Raw genomic sequence first — 20,353 nt, 5'->3', positions numbered from 1 at the left:
ACTCTTCATTGCAGTGCACGGGCTTCTCATTGTGGTGGCTTCTCTTGTTGTGGAGCATGAGCTCTAGGTGCACGGGCTTCAGTAGTTGTGGCACGTGGGCTCAGTAGTTGTGGCACACGGGCTCTAGAGCACAGGTTCAGTAGTTGTGGCTCACGGGCTTAGTTGTTCCACGGCATGTGGGATCTTCCCAGATCAGGGCTCAAACCCATGTCCCCTGCACTGGCAGGCAGATTCTTAACCACTGTGCCACCAGGGAAGTCCCTAAAACAATCTTTAAATCACACACACACAAACACACCCCAATTAACTCATGACAACACAACAAATATTTTTGGTTTTAGAATATTCTGGAAAAATTAAGTCTTTATGGAAGTTAGTACACATCAATAGTACAAGAATTGCTGATGACTTGGCTAAAATTCGATAAACCACCACAGAGATAATCAAAATATACAAAAGAAAAGTTGAAACTGTAAGTTCAGACAGTGGGTTTTAATTTAGTAAACTACTGTGTACTTAGGTGAAAACCAATTAACACTGGAATTGCATTACAAATTTGAAATTGTAATGAAGCAAATAGTTTTCATGATGGAACTGAAACACAAATATCAATAAAAACTAAAAAGTTCCCACTCCAATTAGGTTTCAAAATATTTGCTCTGCAGGTGGAACTCAGAGAAACAACAAAAACATTTAGAATTAACTCAGTAGCTGAATAGAAAACCTAATTTCATACAGTTAGCTGACAATTGTATAGTAGTTTGAAAAAAGCTCTTCTCCTTGTTTGATGTCCCTGAGTGCGACAAGAATGACACATCGAAGTGGACTGAAAACAAAAAGAAACACAGACAAAATTAGAAGTATTAACAGATACAAGCTCATGTTTTAATACAACCAATATGGATTTTAGAGAATTTTATTCAGATTCCTTACTATCATCTTACTTTATGTATTTGATTTCCATGAGGAAATAGTTCTTATCACTGATGAAGGCATTTTAGAGTATGTTTATTTTGTATTATTTAAAAAGACCACAAGTCAATTGTTTATACAACTGACTACTTCTTTTGAAAATGTTGTTTCTATGTTCAAGCCCTCAAAACTGGTATCACAAAAAGCATTTTAAAATGACATTTATTATAATTTATTATAATTCAACACTTAAAAAAATTAATTTGTATCTTTGTATTCTGCAAAGCTGGAAACATTACTTTATAATTTATGGGAATTAAAAAAAATAGTTTTTATGGACACAAGACATAATGCACACCTTCAATGTTCCTACTCATTTAACTTTTCTTGTACTTGTTGAACAGTAATAATATTATGCCCCAGAGTATAAGGCTAAAAAAACCTCATTGTTAAATACACACACATAGACATGAAAGTTATCAAGGTTTAAGTACAGGGAATAGTCTAAGTTTTAAATATCATTCATCTTCAAAAGACAATTTAATAGGACCTGTACAAAATAAAGTTTGCTAGCAATTGGCAGCTCAGTGAAATGATATAAAGACAATATCTTCCTATAGCATTGTTAATAAAGAACTCTTAGCTCTACAGAATTACTTATATTTAAAAATTGTTACTTGAGTATTCTCGGTAGACTTTCCACTTAATGATTGATCAGAGAAGAAATGTTACAATAAAAATACAGGGACTTCCCTGGTGGCGCAGTGGTTAAGAATCTTCCTGCCAATGCAGGGGACATGGGTTCAACCCCTGGTCCAGGAAGATCCCACATGCTACGGAGCAACTAAGCCCGTGCACCACAACTACTGAGCCTGTGCTCTAGAGCCCGCGAGCTACAACTGCTGACCCTGCGTGCCAACACTACTGAAGCCTGTGTGCTCTAGGGCCCGCATGCCACAACCACTGAGCCCATGTGCTGCAACTACTGAAGCCCGCACGCCTAGAGCCCATGCTCTGTAACGAGAAGCCACCGCAATGAGAAGCCCGCGCACTGCAACGAAGAGTAGCCCCCGCTCGCTGCAACTAGAGAAAGCCCATGCGCAACAATGAAGACCCAATGCTGCCCAAAATAAATAACATTATTTAAAAAAATACATATATTCTTATCACTTATATGTGGAATCTAAAAAATACAACAAACCAGTGAATATAACAAAAAAGAAGCAGACTTAGAGATATAGAGAACAAACTAGTGGTTACTAGGGTCAACATAGGGGTGGGGGAATGAGAGGTACAAAATGCTGGGTGTAAGGCCACAAGGGTGTACTGTACAACATGGGGAATATAGCCAATATTTTATAATAACTGTACATGGAAAGTAACCTTTAACAATTGTATAAAAAATAAATAAATTATGGTAAAAACAAAAGCAGATTTAAAAATTCATATCTTCTGAATATTTCCCTTTTTTTGACTAAGTTTCTGAACCTAATAGTGAAGTAGGCAAAAGAAGTAATAGTCTAATTTGGTCCCTTTCTTCAACTGGGTGCTTCCATGTAAAATGGAGAACAGGATCCTTAAAATAAAGTAAAATTTATTTGAAGATTTTGTAGGTAGGAAAAACAAGAGTCACCTGAAACAAACTTTAAGGTTGATAACTTATAAAATACTACACAGAATAAAAGTGGGTAATAATAAGCAGAATAAGCTAAGTTAATGGAAAATTTTAAATTTCAGATAACCTACATTAACACACTAAAGTGTGATGCACATAAAAATCTGTTATAATTTTTCACTAAAAAACTTACCCCAATCTCTATATAGTTTTTTCATAGAAAATATATGTATTTTTAGGTACAGCATAAGACAGAAGATAGGAAAAGCTCTTCCAGAAGACTAACCTTTGTTTGTCATAGCTGTACGCAATGTTTGGAAGATACTGCTTCAGTTCTATAGGGAAAACTGCAGGCACATCAAATTCCTGATAACAGACATTAGCTGCTCTGTCTAGGAACAAGTACAGAATTTTTTAGAAACAGAGACATTTTATAAGGTCATGAATTATGTACTGAATTATGGCACTTGATGTATGGTTTTCTAAATTTTCAGAAAACGTTCAAATTAATAATCACTATTATGTTCCAGGCACTGCTAGATTATATATCTATATACATATGTTTGGATGTTTTATTTACATTTTGAAGATCAGGAAACAGGTTCAGAAAGGGTAAAGGTTAAGTAGAAGAATCAGGCTTCAAATTCATGTCTCCCTAACACCAAAGTCTATGTTAAATGTAGCCAGATAATCAAACTTGTAGGAAAGTTAAGTCCTAGAGAAGGTAGGTAACTCACAAACTTAGCAACAGAAAGAGGATACCAGTCTAGTGTCTAGTGAGTAATCTATAAGGCTATGTTGAGGCACTGACAAAATAATCTCTAAGTTAAGTATTAAAAAATATTAAAATAATAATCAAAAGGGCAGTTATCAATTGCCTATATTTACTGAAAAATCAGAATAAAAATAGTAAGTTAAAGAATTCCAGTTAATGTATATCATTATCTCCCCGAACTCTCTCTTTGATATCAGCTATTATAAAGTTAGAGTTTACTCAAGGGCTTAGAATAGCTGAAATGTTAACTCAACTGCCTCTGGCACTCAGTCACATGGCAAAGGAGGAGCATTACCACTGCTGTATTTATATCTCACAGCTCCAAGGTGCCAACTTACCATTTGAACAATTGTTGACGTACTGTCCTACAGCCAGTGGATTATGAATTTCTGACGTTAGCCATGTACTATCACTCATTTTTAAAGGGCCAAGTTGATCCCTCCCATTGCAAGATCTGAAACAGGTGAAAGCATTAGCTAAGACATTGTTCCTCTGTATCTTAAAATTGAAAGTTAACCCTAGAATTGAACAGTGAAATTTTTCTTAAAAAACTTTTGTCTGATCAATAGGGCAGCTGCCTAAATGATTTTTCTTTAAAGTACAAACGCTAGTGGTCAGAGTCATTGTGGTGCGGTTCTACCTCCTATAATTAAATTTGAACATGGCACCAACTTACCTATACACGACTTTTGATATTCCTTTGTCATTTCCATCAATGAGTACCCCATCCAGGCATCTAAAAATAAATGGATTTCCAATGGACTGGAAAAAGATTGGCTCGTACTTTTGATATACTGTACCTAGTATACAAAACAAAGACATTATTATAGCAACCTATAAAAATCATAAACATCATGATAAGGACCTTTCTCTGGAACATAAACATAACATGGAAGAATTTGTTTTAATTTCTCTGCCTTTTTCTAAAGTTTCACCTCCCGTCTAGACCATCAGATTCTCTTTGGCTACCTTCCCTCATTAAAGAGTGGCCAATAGCAGAAGGAGCACAGAACCAACTTGTCCACACAGCCAAATAAAATATGACTATTTTGGTTAAAAAAATGTGAACACCACATTTTAGGTTCAGTTTTACAAAGCTGTGTTTTTATTTTTTAAAGTAGAGTGTGATTTGTCATCTATTAAAGAGCCTTTTAAGAAAAGTGTTTTTATTAATAATTAAATAATGTAGATATATACGGGAATAGATGAGTCTGACATTCAGGTTGTTTTTCCTTTCATTGGCAATGAAGGAAAGGAGAAAATTAATACTTACAGGGTGCTTCCTATGTTCCAGGCATGTTAATCTATTTATTTTACTATTAATTTGTTTGTTGCTGGCTTGTCCTATTTAGTCTTTATGGAGTTAGGATAGTTGTGTAGGAGGAAACTGAGACTCACAGAATTAAAAAATAGTAGAATGACTTTTTAAAAACATAGGTCTATCTGACAAACATTCACGCATACTTTCCACTACAGCAAATAATATGTTTAACAAGTAACATTCTACTTAGCATGCTAGTCAATGATCTTTTGAAAAGAAGCTTCTTTACTTTTCAAGTTTAGAAATGGCAGGAAGATCTTTATTCAGTGATTTATAGGTTTAAATTTTATCTTTCATGTTTTAACCCATATCATTTTTTACCTTTAATTATTAATTAGCTAAGCCAAACTGACTTATTCTCTAGTGATTTCTAAGTAATCAGTCTTATCAAAGTAGGCCATACTATAATCTCCTAAATTTAAACATTCATTAGAAAAATTTCCTTAAAAGAAAAATGCATTTATCCCAACAAATACTCCAGGATACTTTCTAATACATGAGATAATTTACAAACAGTTAATTTCCAAATCAGGGTTTAAAAATCTGTGGAAAAAAGAAAAATCTGTGGAAATCAGAGTTTCCAATACAACTCCTTACTCCAAGGATTACAGGGATAGGCATTTTGTTGAACTTATATTTTTTTATAAGAAACTCTTGGCCAAGTACTAATTATGTCATTACCAGGATACATAGATACAACCGCGCCTTTTGGTACCAATCCTTTGTTAACGAAGACACCTTTTCCAGCCGAAATCAATGTGCTAGGTGCTCGGGTGACACTGAAACCCAATGTCTTATAAAGAATTTCTTCTGGTGTAAAGGTATTTTGCTGTTGATGTCTGTATTCAAGCTGTTTCACCCCTGGATGCTGAACTGACAGTAGGTCTTGATATTTTGATTTAACAGGTTCTGGAAACACAGTCAAGATATCTGATTGTTTATTGAAATCATTTACGAATAGAGCCTGGAAAACTTTCAGTAATGTTCCTAGGACCTCTTCATCTGAGATAACTTTGTCTTTGGATTCCTCTGGAACGTATCGGAGGGTCCTGAAAATGGGAAAAGTTTCTATTCACTACCCTCAACTGATAAAAGCCAGACTGTCTTGATGTCTTCTGGGTTACTGGCCTGTATGAAGATTATTCTCATGTGTTTGAAGGGCATAAAACTAAGAAGTTCAGAAAAGAGTTTAGGTTTAGTTCTAGTTACCTGACTCCCAACAATACCTACACAAGTCAACAACAGCTAATGCTTATGAAAGGCCCATTACATACCAAATTCTGTTGGGTCCTTACATTCATTACGCCATTTTTGCAGACAAGGAAACTCAAGCTTGAAGATGTTAGGGAACTTGCCCATGGTCCGAAAGCGGGTAAATGGGAGAGCCAGAACCGGAAACAGGGCTAGTTTCCCACTACACCCAAAGCCATTATGTGAATGTTATTACATAATGAGAATCCTCATATTGCAATGGCTCTTTTCACACGCGTGTAGTTTCAAAGACAAATTTAAGTTAACATTATATATTTTGTCACATTCTCTCCCAGGAGTAATTACTTTTTTATTTTTAATTTAATTTTATGTATTTTTTATACAGCAGGTTATTATCTATTTTATACATACTAGTGTATATATGTCAATCCCAATCTCCCAATTCATCACACCACCACAGTAATTACTTCTTTAAAGATCACTTTTTATTTCCGTAAATAGTTTTTAAGTATTATTTTTACTTCTCGGTTTACTTGAACCAATTTCCGCCTCACAATTCTAGTAATGATGCAGCTGAATTCACGTTTCCGTAGTATGAAACTCTGGGAAAGCTCTCTGATTATTAACCAGCCTTCAGCGGAGCTCGTTTGCCTATTTAAGTGAGCATTACGTTGACTTCTTTGCCTATTTAAGTGAGCATTACGTTGACTTCTTCCAGACCACAAGCAGGCCACTTACTAAAGCCGGCAATAACAATGATCCTACGGCCACCCACTCAGCTAGATCCCCTTCTTCAAGCGCTGAATCCGTATTCTAAATCCAATATTCCGACATGCTTTTATTGGCTTTTTGCTCGTTTTTATTCATCAGCTACTCCAAGCTGTTATCCTCACAGCCGAGCTGCGCTGTTTTCTCCATACCAACTACGGAGCTGTGACCATACCAACTACGGAGTTAGGAGCTTTTCTAAGGAACTTCAAGCTCCTAACTGCCTTGGCGGAGAGAAGGCCACGCACCCTCACGTTGTACAAGTTCTTTTCTTTTCCAAAAGTTCCTATTTTTCCCCCAAGCCCAGGAACCCCAGCCCCTGCAGAAGCAAAAGCGAGAACTCGAGCCAAAGCCCGCGGGCGATGAGGTCCTAGCGGACCTCGCCGCGCCGGGGACGACGGGAAATAGGCCTTAGGCCTCGCCCACCTAAAAGCCCCGCGCCCTCTTCAGGCCCCCAGCCCAACTCGGACTCCATCAGCCTCCGCCACGCCCACCTCGGGCGCTGCCCACCTCGGGCCCCGCCCACTCAGGTCCCTGGGTCGTCTTAGGCTCCGCCTGCTTGAGGCTTCGCCCTCCGGAAGCTCTGCCCACCTCGGCCCTCTAACCCAAGTCCCAGCGGTCTAGATGGCGTCGCTGGGTTAGAGGAAAACGGCCCTGGTCGAGCCGCTCAGCTCTCTCACCTCGGGTTGTGGCTTAGGTTCAGCGCGATCCAGGGTACGAAGCGGTACTTGTAACGACGCCATCGCTGCCAGAGGCCGCGCAGCAGGCGGCCCGGCATGGCTGTTCTGTGGTGCCGTGAAGAGGACGGCACTGGGGAGGCGGGTTTTCTCGGGCCCGCCCCGACCCGAGGAGGAGCAGAGGCCGCGCCGTCCCTCCCCTTCGCGGTCTCAGCACTCAGTGCCGCGCTCGGCGGCCCCGGTACCTCCTGGCCTCCTGTCGCCGTGTCTCCGTGCCTCTGCTTTATTGACCCCAGCTCGCTGAAACAGAGGTGCGTAGAGCTGTAGGAGGGCTCCTTGTTCCCTTTTCCTTTCTCCATTCGCTCGTGTATTTTCACACACACGCGTTCACATTTAGGAGAGGATTAATTAGACCACGCTTAGTTGCAGGAGGGGTAAACTACTAGAATAACTCAGCCATCTTCAAATCAGGTGTTTATTAAAAAATAAATGTGTTGATGCCGCTTCCTCAGTCTGGAAAGTCAGCTTTCCTGTTCTTTGCCTGAGAGTGAGGGTAAATCCTAACCTAAACGTCTAAATTGAACTAGTCAGATCTAGTGAAAATTCAGGCAAATTCAAGTAGCCTTAGGACTAATTTGTTGTATTCCAAAAAAGGAATAAAAAGAAAAAATATCTGTCAAAGTTTCTATTTCACTCTACTATATAGGATAGTTGGCAAACTCTAGAGGCTGTGCTGTCAGGTGTTGTGTTTGGTAAATTGACATCCTCCAGGTTTACCTGATTTGCTAAATGGGAGCAATTCAGTTCCAGGATGTGCAACAAATGGCATTCAAAGAGTAACTTTAAGGTCTCCAAACTTAAAAGGAACTAAAAGGAACTAGTTGACTTCTTACCTATAGTAATATACTTATCTTTAAAAACAAAAAAGTAGTTTTTGTATATATTTACAGTGCTTTTAAAATTTTTACCATATAGTTTAATCATCTACAATGTACCTCTGGTACAAAGGACCGTTTTGCCCAGACCTTACTTATTTACTTATTTCTTTACGTTTTTGAGATATAATTGACATATAACATAATATTAGTTTCAAGTGTGCAACATAATGATGCGATATTTGTATATATTGCAAAATGATCACAATAATCTAGTTAACATCTGTCACCATATATAGAAAATTTTCTTCTTGTCATGAGGACTTTTAAGATGTACTCTCTTAGTGACTTTCAAGTGTACAATACAATTTTGTTAACTATAGTTACCATGCTGTACATTACATCCCCATGACTTACTATTTTATAAAAGGAAGTTTGTACCTTTTGACCCCCTTCATGCATTTCCTCCACCCCCCAACTCCTGGCAGCCACCAGTCTGTTCTCTGTTTCTATGAACTTGTTTTTTTTTTTGATTCCACATATAAGTGAGATTATACACTATTTGTCTGTCTTTGTCTTATTTCACTTAATAATGCCCTCAGGGTCCATCCATGTTGTTGCAAATAGCAAGATAACGTGTTTTTTTATGGCTGAGTAGTATTCATTGTATATATATATATACTGCATCTTCTTTATCCATTCATTTATTGATGGGCACTTAGGTTGTTTCCATGTCTTGGCTATTGTAAATAATGCTGCAATGAACGTGAGGGTGCAGATAATCTTTTCAAGACAGTGATTTGGTTTCCTTCAGATACATAACCAGAAGTAGAATTGCTGGATCATATGGTAGTTCTATTTTTAACTTTTTGAGGAACCTTCATACTGTTTTCCGTAGTGACTGCACGAATTTACAGTCCCCACAAATGGTGTACAAGGGTTCCCTTTTCTCTACATCCTCACCAACACTTGTTTTTTGTTGTCTTTTTGATAATAGCGATTCTGACAGGTGTGAGGTGATATCTATTGTGGTTTTAATTTGCATTTCCCTGGTGATTAGTGATGTTGAGCATCTTTGCATGTACCTGTTGGCTATTTAGATATCTTCTTTGGAAAACTATCTGTTCAGATCTTGAGGCCATTTTAAAAATCAGGTTGTTTTTCTGCTGTTGATGAGTTCTTTATATATTTTGGACGTTAACCCCTTTTCTTCCATTCAGCAGCTTACCTTTTCATTTTATTGATGGTTTCCTTTGCTGTACAGAAGCTTTTTAGTTTGATGTAGTCCCACTTATTTATTTTTGCTTTTGTTGCGTTTGCTTTTGGTGTCAGATCCAAAAAATCACTGGCAAGAATGATGTTAAGGAGCTTACTGTCTATATTTTCTTTGAGGAGTTTTATGGTTTCAGGTCTTACATTCAGGTGTTTAACCTATTTTGAGTTAATTTTTGTGTATGGTGTAAGATAGTAGTCCAGTGTCATTCTTTTGCATGTTGGCCGTCCAGTTATCCCAGCAACATTTATTGAAGAGACTGTCCTTTCTCCATTGTATATTCTTCTTTCCTTTCTTGTAAATTAATTGTTGTAAATTTATTTATATGCATGGGTTTATTTCTGGGCTCTCTATTCTGTTTTATTGATCTGTGTGTCTGTTTTTATGACAATACCATTCTGTTTTGATTACTATAGCTTTGTAATATAGTTTGATATCAGGGAGTATTTTGCCTCCTGCTATGCTCTTCTTTCTCAATACTTTTGGCTATTTGGAATCTTTTGTGGTTCCATACAAATTTTAGAATTGTTTGTTTTATTTCTGTGAAAAATGCCATTGGGATTTTGATAGGGATTGCATTGAATCTTTAGATTGCTTTGGGTCATATGGACATTTTAACAATATTAATTCTTCTAAGCAATGATAATTTAATATCTTTCCATCTATGTTATCTTCAGTTTATTTCATTAATGTCTTATAGTTTTCACTGGACAGGTCTTTCACCTCTTTGGTTATATTTATTCCTAGGTATTTTATTCTTTTGATGCAATTGTAAATGGGGTTGTTTTCTTAATTTTTCTTCCTGCTAGTTCTTTATTAGTGTATAGAAATGCAACAGATTTTTCCATGTTGAAATTGTACCCCACAAGTTTACTGAATTTGTTTAGTAGTTTAACAGTTTTTTAATGGAGTCTTTAGGGTTTCCTATATATAATATCATGTCATCTGCGAATAGTGACAGTTTTACTTCTTCCTTTCTAATTTGGGTGTCTTTTATTTCTTTTCCTTGCCTAATTGCTCTGGTTTGGACTTCCAATACTATGTTGAGTTTAAATTTATGGTGTTAAAATTACCTGTTGGTTATCTAAGTAATTCATGAAAATAGCATTCTCCTTTTAACAAATAGAAACATGGTAGATAAGGCTAAAAAGTCTCCTATAACCACACCCTGTAACCTGTGCTTCCAACAATCCTGGTCCTTACCACTCTCCTCAGAGGTTATCAGGCTGATGTGTTTTCTGCCAATCTTATTTCTGTGTATGTACCTATCTGTGTATGTTCCTGTAGAAAATCATAGAATTGTGTGTGAGTGTGTTTTGTATATTCAACTTTTATTTATTAAAGATATATTTTGGAATCTCCCCTTATTATTTTGTATGAATATACTTCATTCTTCTATTTCTGAGGTTTCACCTTTGAGTTTAATATTTACTGTAATTTTCTGGTAGGTATAATTTATAGAGTTTAAAAAGTTCTCTTCTATTTTTGATTTGTCAAGAATTTTTGTCTTAAGTTTTAAATGAATAATGAATATCAAATGCTTTTCTTTGCTATTTATTGAGATGATCACATGACTTTTCTCTGTTTTCCTATTAATAGAGTGAATTATAATGACATACTATCAAATGTTGCACCATCCTTGGATTCCTGAGATAACCCTACTCAATTGTGAGTAACACTTTGGTCATACCCTATCGGTTTTTATATGCTTTTGTTGTCATCCCATGTTTATTTTGAAGTATTTTAAAATTTTTGGTTTCATGGCTTGTTTGTAGTTTTATTTCAAGTTTTGGTATTAGGCTTATGCTGACCTCCTAAAATGAGTTAAGAAGTGTTTCCTTCTCTTCTACTTTCTAAAAAAAATTTTTTTTAATATAAGATTGGTGTTATTCCTTTATTAAATATTGATAGAATTCTCTGGTGAAACTGTGGGTTTCTAGTTTTCTTTGATAATGAATTCAATTTCTTTTAAAGATGTAGGGTTATTCAGAATTTGTTTCATCTTGTTTCAAGTTTAGTCATGGAATTTTGTTCATTTCATCTAAGTTGTCAAATTTGGTAGCATAAAATTGTTCATAAATATAATCTTACTGTCCTTTTAATGTCTATATGATCTGTAGTGATAATTCATTCCTGATTTTGGTGATACGTTTTCTTTTTTCTTTTATCATTGTAACTGGAAGTTTGTGGATCTTTTCAAAGAAACAGCTTTTGACTTTATTAATTTTCTCTGTTGTTTGTCTATTTTCTATTTTGGCCATTTCTCTTTGTTATTATTTTATATGTCCTACTTACTTTGGGTTTATTTTGCCCTTTTTCTAGCTTCTTAAAGTAGAACCTTAACATCACTGATATTAATCGAGTTTAATATTTACTGTAATTCTCTTCTTTTCTAATATATGTATTTAAAGTTAAAAATTTCCTCCCAAGCATTATGTTTGCTGAATCTTGGGAATTTTGATATATTGTATTTTCATTAGCATTCAGTATAAAATATTTTTTAAATTTCCTTGTGATTTTTTGATCTATGAATTATTTAGAAGTGTTTTTTATTTTATTTATTATTTTCTTAATAACTATGTTTTATTATTTATTTATTTATTTTTGGCTACGTTGGGTCTTCATTGCTGTGCTCAGGCTTTCTCTACTTGTGGTGAGTGGGGGCTACTCTTCATAGTGGTGCGCAGGCTTCTCATTGTGGTGGCTTCTCATGTTGCAGAGCATGGGTTCTAGGTGCACGGCCTTCAATAGTTGTGGCACACGGGCTCAGTAGTTGTGGCTTGGTTCTAGAGCACAGGCTCAGTAGTTGTGGCGCACAGGCTTAGTTGCTCTGCAGCATGTGGGATCTTCCTGAACCAGGGCTCGAGCCCATGTCCCCTGCATTGGCAGGCGGATTCTTTTTTTTTTTTTAACATCTTTATTGGAGTATAATTACTTTACAATGGTATGTTAGTTTCTGCTGTATAACAAAGTGAATCAGCTATACATATACATACATCCTCATATCCCCTCCCTCTTCCGTCTCCCTCCCACCCTCCCTGTCCCACCCCTCTAGGTGGACACAAAGCACCGAGCTGATCTCCCTGTGCTATGCGGCTGCTTCCCCCTAGCTATCTATTTTACATTTGGTAGTGTATATATGTCCATGCCACTCTCTCACTTCATCCCAGGTTACCCTTCCCCCTCCCCGTATCCTCAAGTCCATTCTCTATGTCTCCGTCTTTATTCCTGTTGGCAGGCGGATTCTTAACCACTGCACCACCAGGGAAGTCCCTAGAAGTGTTTTTAATTTCCAAATATTTTGGGTTTTCCTAGATATCTTGTTGTAATTGGTTCTTAATTCTGTTGTGGTCAGAGAACAAGTATGTTTTCAGTTCTTTTAAATTTATTGACTTGTTTTATGTCCCAGGATATGCTCTCTCTTGATGAACATACCAAATGCAGTTGAAAAGAGTGTATATTTTGTAGTTGTTTTGCCTTTAATGATTTACATAAAATTTTAAATACAAATAAATGAGAAACAACAGACAGGCAGACAATTTTCTAATATATAATATACAACAAGCAAAAGGTTAGCATTGGTAGGTATAGAGATGTGCTGCTGTCCAAAATTGCCTTCTTTGCTGATTCTTTACCCCTACTTCCTATTGTTTCCAGTCTCTTGAAATACTCTACCCAACTAAAGATATGTGTGCTGTATTTTTTCATTTAAAGGCCATTTATGCTATTAATCACAAAAATGCCATGTAGGATAGATAAACTTTATTATTAATATCCTTAAAATCCACAAATAGTGTCCCTAAATGGATTGTAACTTCCAGAGTTCAAAATGAGATTTCAACAAATAATTTAATGAACACCTACTGCATCCCAGGCTCTAGTGTAGGAGACAGATATTAAACACATAAATAATATCAGATAGCGATTAGTGCCCTGAAGAAAATGAGGTAGGGTACTGAGAAGGGAGTGGGGTGGATAATTTTGTGTGTGTCTTCTGTTTCCTCCTGGGACTTCACCCTCTTAAGGGTCACTTGGGGTGGGAATAGGGGTAGCAGCACTAGATAGGGTGGCGCCATGTGTGACTGAGACCTAAATGACAAGGAGGCACCAAACTTGGGAAGATCTATGGGGAGAGTCTCTGGATAGGAAATGCAAAGGCACTGAGGTGGGGAAGAGCTTGATATATTCAAGCAAGGAAAAGAGGGCCACGTGGCTGGAACATGGTAGTAAAGGAGAGGGGAAAGGTGATGTCAGGGAAGTGGCCAAATCATGGAGGGCCTTGCAGGTTTGGGTGAGGATTTAGCATTCTTAGTGTGCGTGGGAAGTCATTGGAGGGTTATGAGCAGAGAAGTAACATGATTTGATTCTTGTTTTTAAAAACACTCACTGTGAGTGTTTTATGGACAATTAGATGGGCAGTTACCACACAAGGAAGGTTAATTAGGAGGCTAGTACAGTAGTTTAGGTGACAGATAATGATAGCTTGGACTAGAGTGGTAGCTGTGGAGATGGAGAGAGTGAGTGGATTAGGATTATATTTTGGAGGAGCTGGCCAGACTTGATGATAGATTGGATGTGGGAGGGTGAAGTTTTAAAATACCTGTGAGAAATGACAAGTAACTAGTTGAATATCCGTATCTGGAGCTTTGAAATGAAGCCATAGCTGGAGATAAAATTCAGAGTCTTCAGCCAGAGGACATGAAGAAAAAGGAGATGGCAAAAACGTAGATGGATCAGTGACCATGAGTTTTACAAGATGCAGGCCCATGGTGACTTGATTAAAAGCAGTTTTGGTGAAAAGTTTGAGTGTGTTGGGGAGAAAATATGAGGTGAGGAAGGAGAAACAAATGTACACAACTCTTTTAGTAAGTTTTACTGAAAGAGAGGCAGAGAAATAGGGCCAAAGGTGAAGGGAAATTTTGTAAGATGAAAGATCCTATAGCATATTTGTGTGCTGGTGAGAATGATCCAACAGAAAGAAAGAAATTTATATAGATGTATGAGTAATTTCCAGAATAAAGTTTTTGAAAAGGTGGGAGTGGATTTAGAGCATAAGTGGAGAGGTTGTCCTCTGATAGGAGCAGGGATACATCTTCAACTGTAGTAAGAGGGAAGGCGGAGAATGTGTACTCAGTGGATACTAGGGGATTTGGTTGGAGAAAGTTGAGGGCTAAATCTGATAGCTTCTAGTTTCTCACTGACCTATGAGGCAAGATCTTCAACTGAGAATAGTTATAGGGGAATATTGGAGGTTTGAGATGAGAAGGTAAGATTTAAAATAGCCCAGAATTGGAAAGCCAGTCTTGTAGGGAAATGCAGGAGGGAACTGCTGAACTACTTTGAGTGAACCCACCAATGTTTATCTGCTCCTGGGCAAGCAAGGAAGGGTCCTCTTCCCACCCTTAGAGGAGGGCGTTAAGGTTTTTTCTCTGTGGAAAGTGATGAAAAGACTGAGTTTATGTTGACAAACGAGCAGATATTCAAACATTTTATGAATTCTTGGCAGTATTTATCCGCTTAATATTCTTTATGGGCAAGATCAGTAAATAACTAAGAGCTTTGACTTTGTTCAAGAAAGAACTGTTTTTCAAACTATAAACTGGAGGACAGGCTTACTTTGCATGAATCATGATTTCACAGTTCTCTGCTGTAAGAGAGTGGATGTTTAAAGTTAGTGGGTATTCTGGAGGCTATTTGAATAGGTACATCATCTAATGTGGGTAACATAACTGGCAAATATTTATTCATTGATAACTGTGTGCCTAGGTACAGCTTCAAAAGATTATGGTGTAGTTGGAAAAACATATAATTTAGAAAAAATTAAATATTACTATAGAATTTGAATATGAGTTACTGAAGTAAGGAGTGCCTCAAAGAGAAATAGGTAGAAGAGAGGTGGAAAGGAAGGGATAGCATAAATCAGCAGTTCTCAAAGTGTAGCCTAAGGACGCTGGGGGTCCCTACGATCTTTTTAGAGATTGGCAAGGTCAAAGCTATTTTCATAACAGTACTAAAAGGTTATTTGTCTTTATTTCCATTCTCTCACAAGGGTACAGTGGCATTTTCTAGGGGTTACATGATATGTGGTAAGACAGATTGAATGCAGAAGCATATATGAGAATCTGGCTGTCTCTTATTAAGCCAGAAATAAAATAGATTTGCAAAAATATTAAAATGCCATTCTTTTCACTATTTGGGGGGGTTAGCTATTTTTCATAAAGATAAGTTACCTATATTAACATGTAATAGATTTTTAAATTGTTATTTTTAATGAATTAATAAGTAAATATTTAAAAATTTATCAGTTTTAATATGATACAGTAAATATCCATAGATATAACCCACATAAACAAAAGCTCCTTGGGGATTCTCATAATTTTTAAAGGTATAATGGGGTCTGAAGACAAAAATGTTTGAGAATTGAGTGTTAGAGCCACATACTGTGATGCAAAATTTTGAGAAGGAAAGTTTGTGACAAGGCATTTCATTAACTTTGGATATTGAAGTTAATGTCAATTCTATGAATTACAGTAGTATATTGCCTATTGATAAAATTAGACGCAATGTATTTCAAAGTTATTTTGTGCTTTAGGGTCTAAAATACTGCATGAGGGACTTCCCTGGTGGTGCAGTGGTTAAGAATCTGCCTGCCAAATTCAGGGGACACGGGTTCGAGACCTGGTCCGGGAAGATCCCACGTGCTGCGGAGCAACTAAGGCCGTGTGCCACAACTACTGAGCTTGCGATCTAGAGCCCGCAAGCCACAACTACTGAGCCTGCGCGCCTAGAGCCTGTGCTCTGCAACAAGAGAAGCCACCACAATGAGAAGCCCGTGCACTGCAACAAGAGTAGCCCCCACTCGCCGCAACTAGAGAAAGCCCACGCACAGCAACGAAGACCCAACGCAGACAAAAATAAATAAATAAATAAATTTATAAAATACTGCATGAAATACTTACCTGGCAGGGGAGATACCATGATCTCAAAGGTGGTTTTTCCAGGGCGAGGCTTATCCATTGTACTCCGGATGTGTTGACTCCTGCGATTTCCCCAAATGTGGAAAACTCGACTGCATAATTTGTGGTAGTGGGGGACTGTGTTCATGCTCTCCGCTGAAAAAAAAAAAGTAAAAGTAAAAGAAAATAACATACTGCCTAAAAAGGAGAAGAAAAAAATTGTCTCTGCTAGTCTGAATTAGCAAAACTCACCTCTGCCTCCAGCCACTTTACTGCCATCTAGTGGAAAATGATTATAATAAACATACAAATATTTAGGAATGATGCCCCAGAGAGCTGTGTATTAGTACACAGTTCGTTATGGCAGTTTTGAATATATCAACTGGAAGATTCTATGCCATTGGCTCTCAGCTGCTTCTCAGACCAGAGTATGAGATCAAAACGTTTGAGAACCATTGGCATGAGCAAAACTGCAGAGGTGGGAATGAATACTGTGGGTTCAGAGAACAAGAGTGTAACAATCTGAGTAGAGCAAAAATTTGCATTAGGAATAGTAGGAAATAAAATTTTTAGGCAGAGTAAGATCAGACCATTAGGAAATCTTGAGGTAAGCGGTAGGTAGTCATTGAAGGTTCTTAAGCAGAGCACTAGCATGTAGGAATAGTTTGGGAAGCTCAAGACGAACAGTGGTTGGCAAGATGGATGGGTGAATGGCTGGATGGATGGGTGGGTGGCAATTCAAGAGCAAGGTGGTCTTGAGAACAGGAAACCAGGAAAAAGGCATCAGGTGTCTTTTTAGAGCCTCTCCTTGGTTGTAACTGTTACTCTTGTCTGAAGGGGATAGGAGAATAAGAATGTCCTGTTCTTATTCTTAAACTGAGTCTAAGTTTTTGATTGGAACAATGGAGTTATCAGTGAATTGCCTTAGTTTTTTCAGTTTTCTAAGAGGAACACTGAGCTAACTGCTTATTCCTGAGAAAGAGGTGATGTAAACTCTGATTTTCAGATATTTGGCAAAGTCAGTACACTGTTAAGATCATCCTTTAATTAAAGAAAACTTTTACTCTGCTGCCCTCTTCTGGATGTTGTGTAATTCCGTAAATAATTCTTTCACTGGTGGTCAATTAGTGTAGGCTGAATTGCCACTGAAATCCAGGAGCCCAGCTGCAGGAAAAAAAAAAAAGAAAAAAAAAGGAAATCAAAGTAAAATACAAAAAAATAAATGACAACAAACCAAAGAATATACAAACATAAATATTTTCCCAATTTTTTATTTTGAAAATTTCTAACCTACAGAAAAGTTCAGTGAACAGCCATATATCTTTTATGTAGGTTCACCAGTTGTTAACATTTTGTAACAATTCCTCTCTCTCTCTCTCTCTCTCCACACACACATATATAAGAATGACATTTTCTACATAATCACATTACCATTGTATCTTTAAAAGTGAACAGTAATTCAATATCATGAATATAGCCCATATTTAAATTTCTCTAATTTCAAAAATACCTTTTATAACTGTTCTTTTATTATTTGTTTTTTAAACTGGGTCAAAGTTAATCTAGTCTAATTTAATCTACCTCTGCTTTTGTTTTTCATGACCTAAAACTTTTATGAATACTGAAATTGAATCAGTAATTTAAAAACTCCCAATAAACAAAAGACCAAATGGCTTCACAAGTGAATTCTACCAAAAGTTTAGAGAAGAGTTAACACCTATCCTTCTAACACTATTCTAAAAAATTGCAGAGGAAGGAACACTTTTGAACTCATTCTATGAGGACACCATCTCCCTGATACCAAAGCCAGACAAAGATACCACAAAAAAGAAAATTACAGGCCAATATTACTGATGAACATAGATGCAAATATGCTCACAATATCACTAGCAAACCAAATTCAACAATACATTAAAAGGATCATACACCATGGTCAAGTGGGATTTATCCCAGTAATGCAAGGATTTTTCAGTATCCATAGATCAGTCAATGTGATACACCACATTAACAAATTGAAGAATAAAAGCCATATGATCATCTCATATGGAGATGATCATAGATGCAGAAAAAGCTTTGGATAAAATTCAACATCCATTTATGATAAAAACTCTCCAGAAAGTGGGCATACAGGGAACATACCTCGACATGATAAAGGCCATATATGACACACCCAGAGCTAACATCGTAGTCAATGGTGAAAATCTGAAAGCATTTCCTCTAAGATCAGAACAAGACAAGAATGCCCACTCTCGCCACTTTTGTACTAGCCACAGCAATCAGAGAATAAAAAGAAATAAAAGGAACCCAAATTGGAGAAGAAGAAGTAAAACTGTCACTGTTTGCAGATGACATGATACTATACATAGAAAATCCTAAAGATGCTACCAGGAAACTACTAGAACTCATATCAATGAAATCGGTAAAGTTGAAGGAAATTAATATACAGAAATCTGTTAGTTTCTACACACTAACAACATAATATGAGAGAAATTAAAGAAACAATCCCATTTACCACTGCATCAAAAAGAATAAAATACCTAGAAATAAACCTACCTACAGATATACAAGAGTCATACTTGGAAAACTATAAGACACTGATGAGGGACTTCCCTGGTGGTCCAGTGGTTAAGACTCTGTGCTCCCAATGCAGGGGGCCTGGGTTCAATCCCTGGTCAGGGAACTAGATCCCACATGCATGCCGTAACTAAGAGCCTACATGCCACAACTAAAGAGTCCACATGCTGCAACAAAAATCCCACATGCTTCAACTAAGACCTGGTGCAGCCAAAAAAAAAGAAAGACACTGATGAAAGAAATTGAAGATGACACAAACAGATGGAAAGGTATAGCATGTTCTTGGACTGGAAGATTCAACATTGTGAAAATGACTATACTACCCAAAGCAATCTACAGATTCAGTGCAATCCCTATCAAAATACTAATGGCATTTTTCACAGAACTAGAACAAATAATTTTAAAATTTGTATGGAAACACAAAAGACCCCCAATAGCCAAAACAATCTTGAGAAAGAAGAATGGAGCTGGAGGAACCACACTCCCTGACTTCAGACTATACTGTAAATTACTACAAAGCTATAGTAATCAAAACAGTATGGTACACAGGGAGATCAGCTTGGTGCTTTGTGACCACCAAGAGGGGTGGGATAGGGAGGGTGGGAGGGAGACACAAGAGGGAGGAGATATGGGGATGTATGTATATGTATAGCTGATTCACTTTGTTATACAACAGAAACTAACACAGCATTGTAAAGCAATTATACTCTAATAAAGATGTTAAAAAAAAAACCAGTATGGTATTGGCACAAAAACAGACACATAGATCAGTGGAACAGGATAGAGAATGCCCAGAAATAAACCACGCACTTATGGTCAATTAATCTATGACAAAAGAGGCAAGAATATACAATGAAGAAAGGACAGTCTCTTCAATAATTTGTGCTGGGAAAACTGGACAGCTACATGTAAAAGAATGAAATTAGAACATTCACTAACACCGCATACAAAAATTAACTCAAAATGGATTAAAGACGTAAATGTAAGACCAGATACTATAAAGCTCCTAGAGGAAAACATAGGCAGAACACGCTTTGACATAAATTGCAGCAATATTTTTTTTTTGGATCTGTCTCCTAGATTAATGGAAACAAAAGCAAAAATAAATGGGACCTAATTAAACTTAAAAGCTTTTGCATAGCAAAGGAAACCATACACAAAACAGAAAGACAACCTACAGAATGGGAGAAAATATTTGCAAATGAAGAGACCAAAAAGGGATTAATTTCTAAAATATATAAACAACTCATACAGCTTAATATCAAAAACAAAAAAACCAACCCAATCAAAAAAATGGGCAGAAGACCTAAATAGGCATTTCTCCAAAGAAGACATACAGATGGCCAACAGGCACGTGTAAAGATGCTCAGTATCAAAAAAAAAAAAAAGATGCTC

At 36.9% G+C, this 20,353-nt stretch overlaps 1 protein-coding gene, 1 long non-coding RNA gene and 1 other non-coding gene across 4 annotated transcripts in view; 2 read left to right on the top strand and 1 right to left on the bottom strand.

Annotated features, from left to right (window-relative positions):
* SETD9 (SET domain containing 9) lies at positions 1-7,544 on the bottom strand. Its single transcript, XM_030843573.3, has 6 exons — positions 7,284-7,544; positions 5,305-5,672; positions 3,979-4,102; positions 3,641-3,756; positions 2,814-2,919; positions 1-826 (listed from the first exon to the last, which is right to left on the bottom strand). Exons 1-6 carry the CDS (start codon positions 7,379-7,381, stop codon positions 739-741), a joined length of 900 nt encoding a protein of 299 aa, XP_030699433.1. The 5' UTR covers positions 7,382-7,544; the 3' UTR covers positions 1-738.
* LOC115845545 (uncharacterized) overlaps positions 7,163-20,353 on the top strand; it is a 72,620-nt gene continuing 59,429 nt past the window's right edge. For both annotated transcript variants that reach the window (XR_009563380.1, XR_004036513.2), the window contains exons 1-2: positions 7,163-7,591; positions 11,028-11,096. This is a non-coding gene — a long non-coding RNA (uncharacterized lncRNA). The remainder of the gene's footprint in view (positions 7,592-11,027; positions 11,097-20,353) is intronic.
* LOC115848636 (U1 spliceosomal RNA) lies at positions 16,380-16,541 on the top strand. The gene has a single exon (XR_004037778.2). It is a non-coding gene; the product is annotated as a U1 spliceosomal RNA (small nuclear RNA).

The sequence above is a fragment of the Globicephala melas genome, chromosome 3 (assembly GCF_963455315.2).
Source record: "Globicephala melas chromosome 3, mGloMel1.2, whole genome shotgun sequence".
Taxonomy (NCBI): Eukaryota; Metazoa; Chordata; class Mammalia; order Artiodactyla; family Delphinidae; genus Globicephala; species Globicephala melas.
This window is presented reverse-complemented; position numbering and strand designations above follow the sequence as displayed.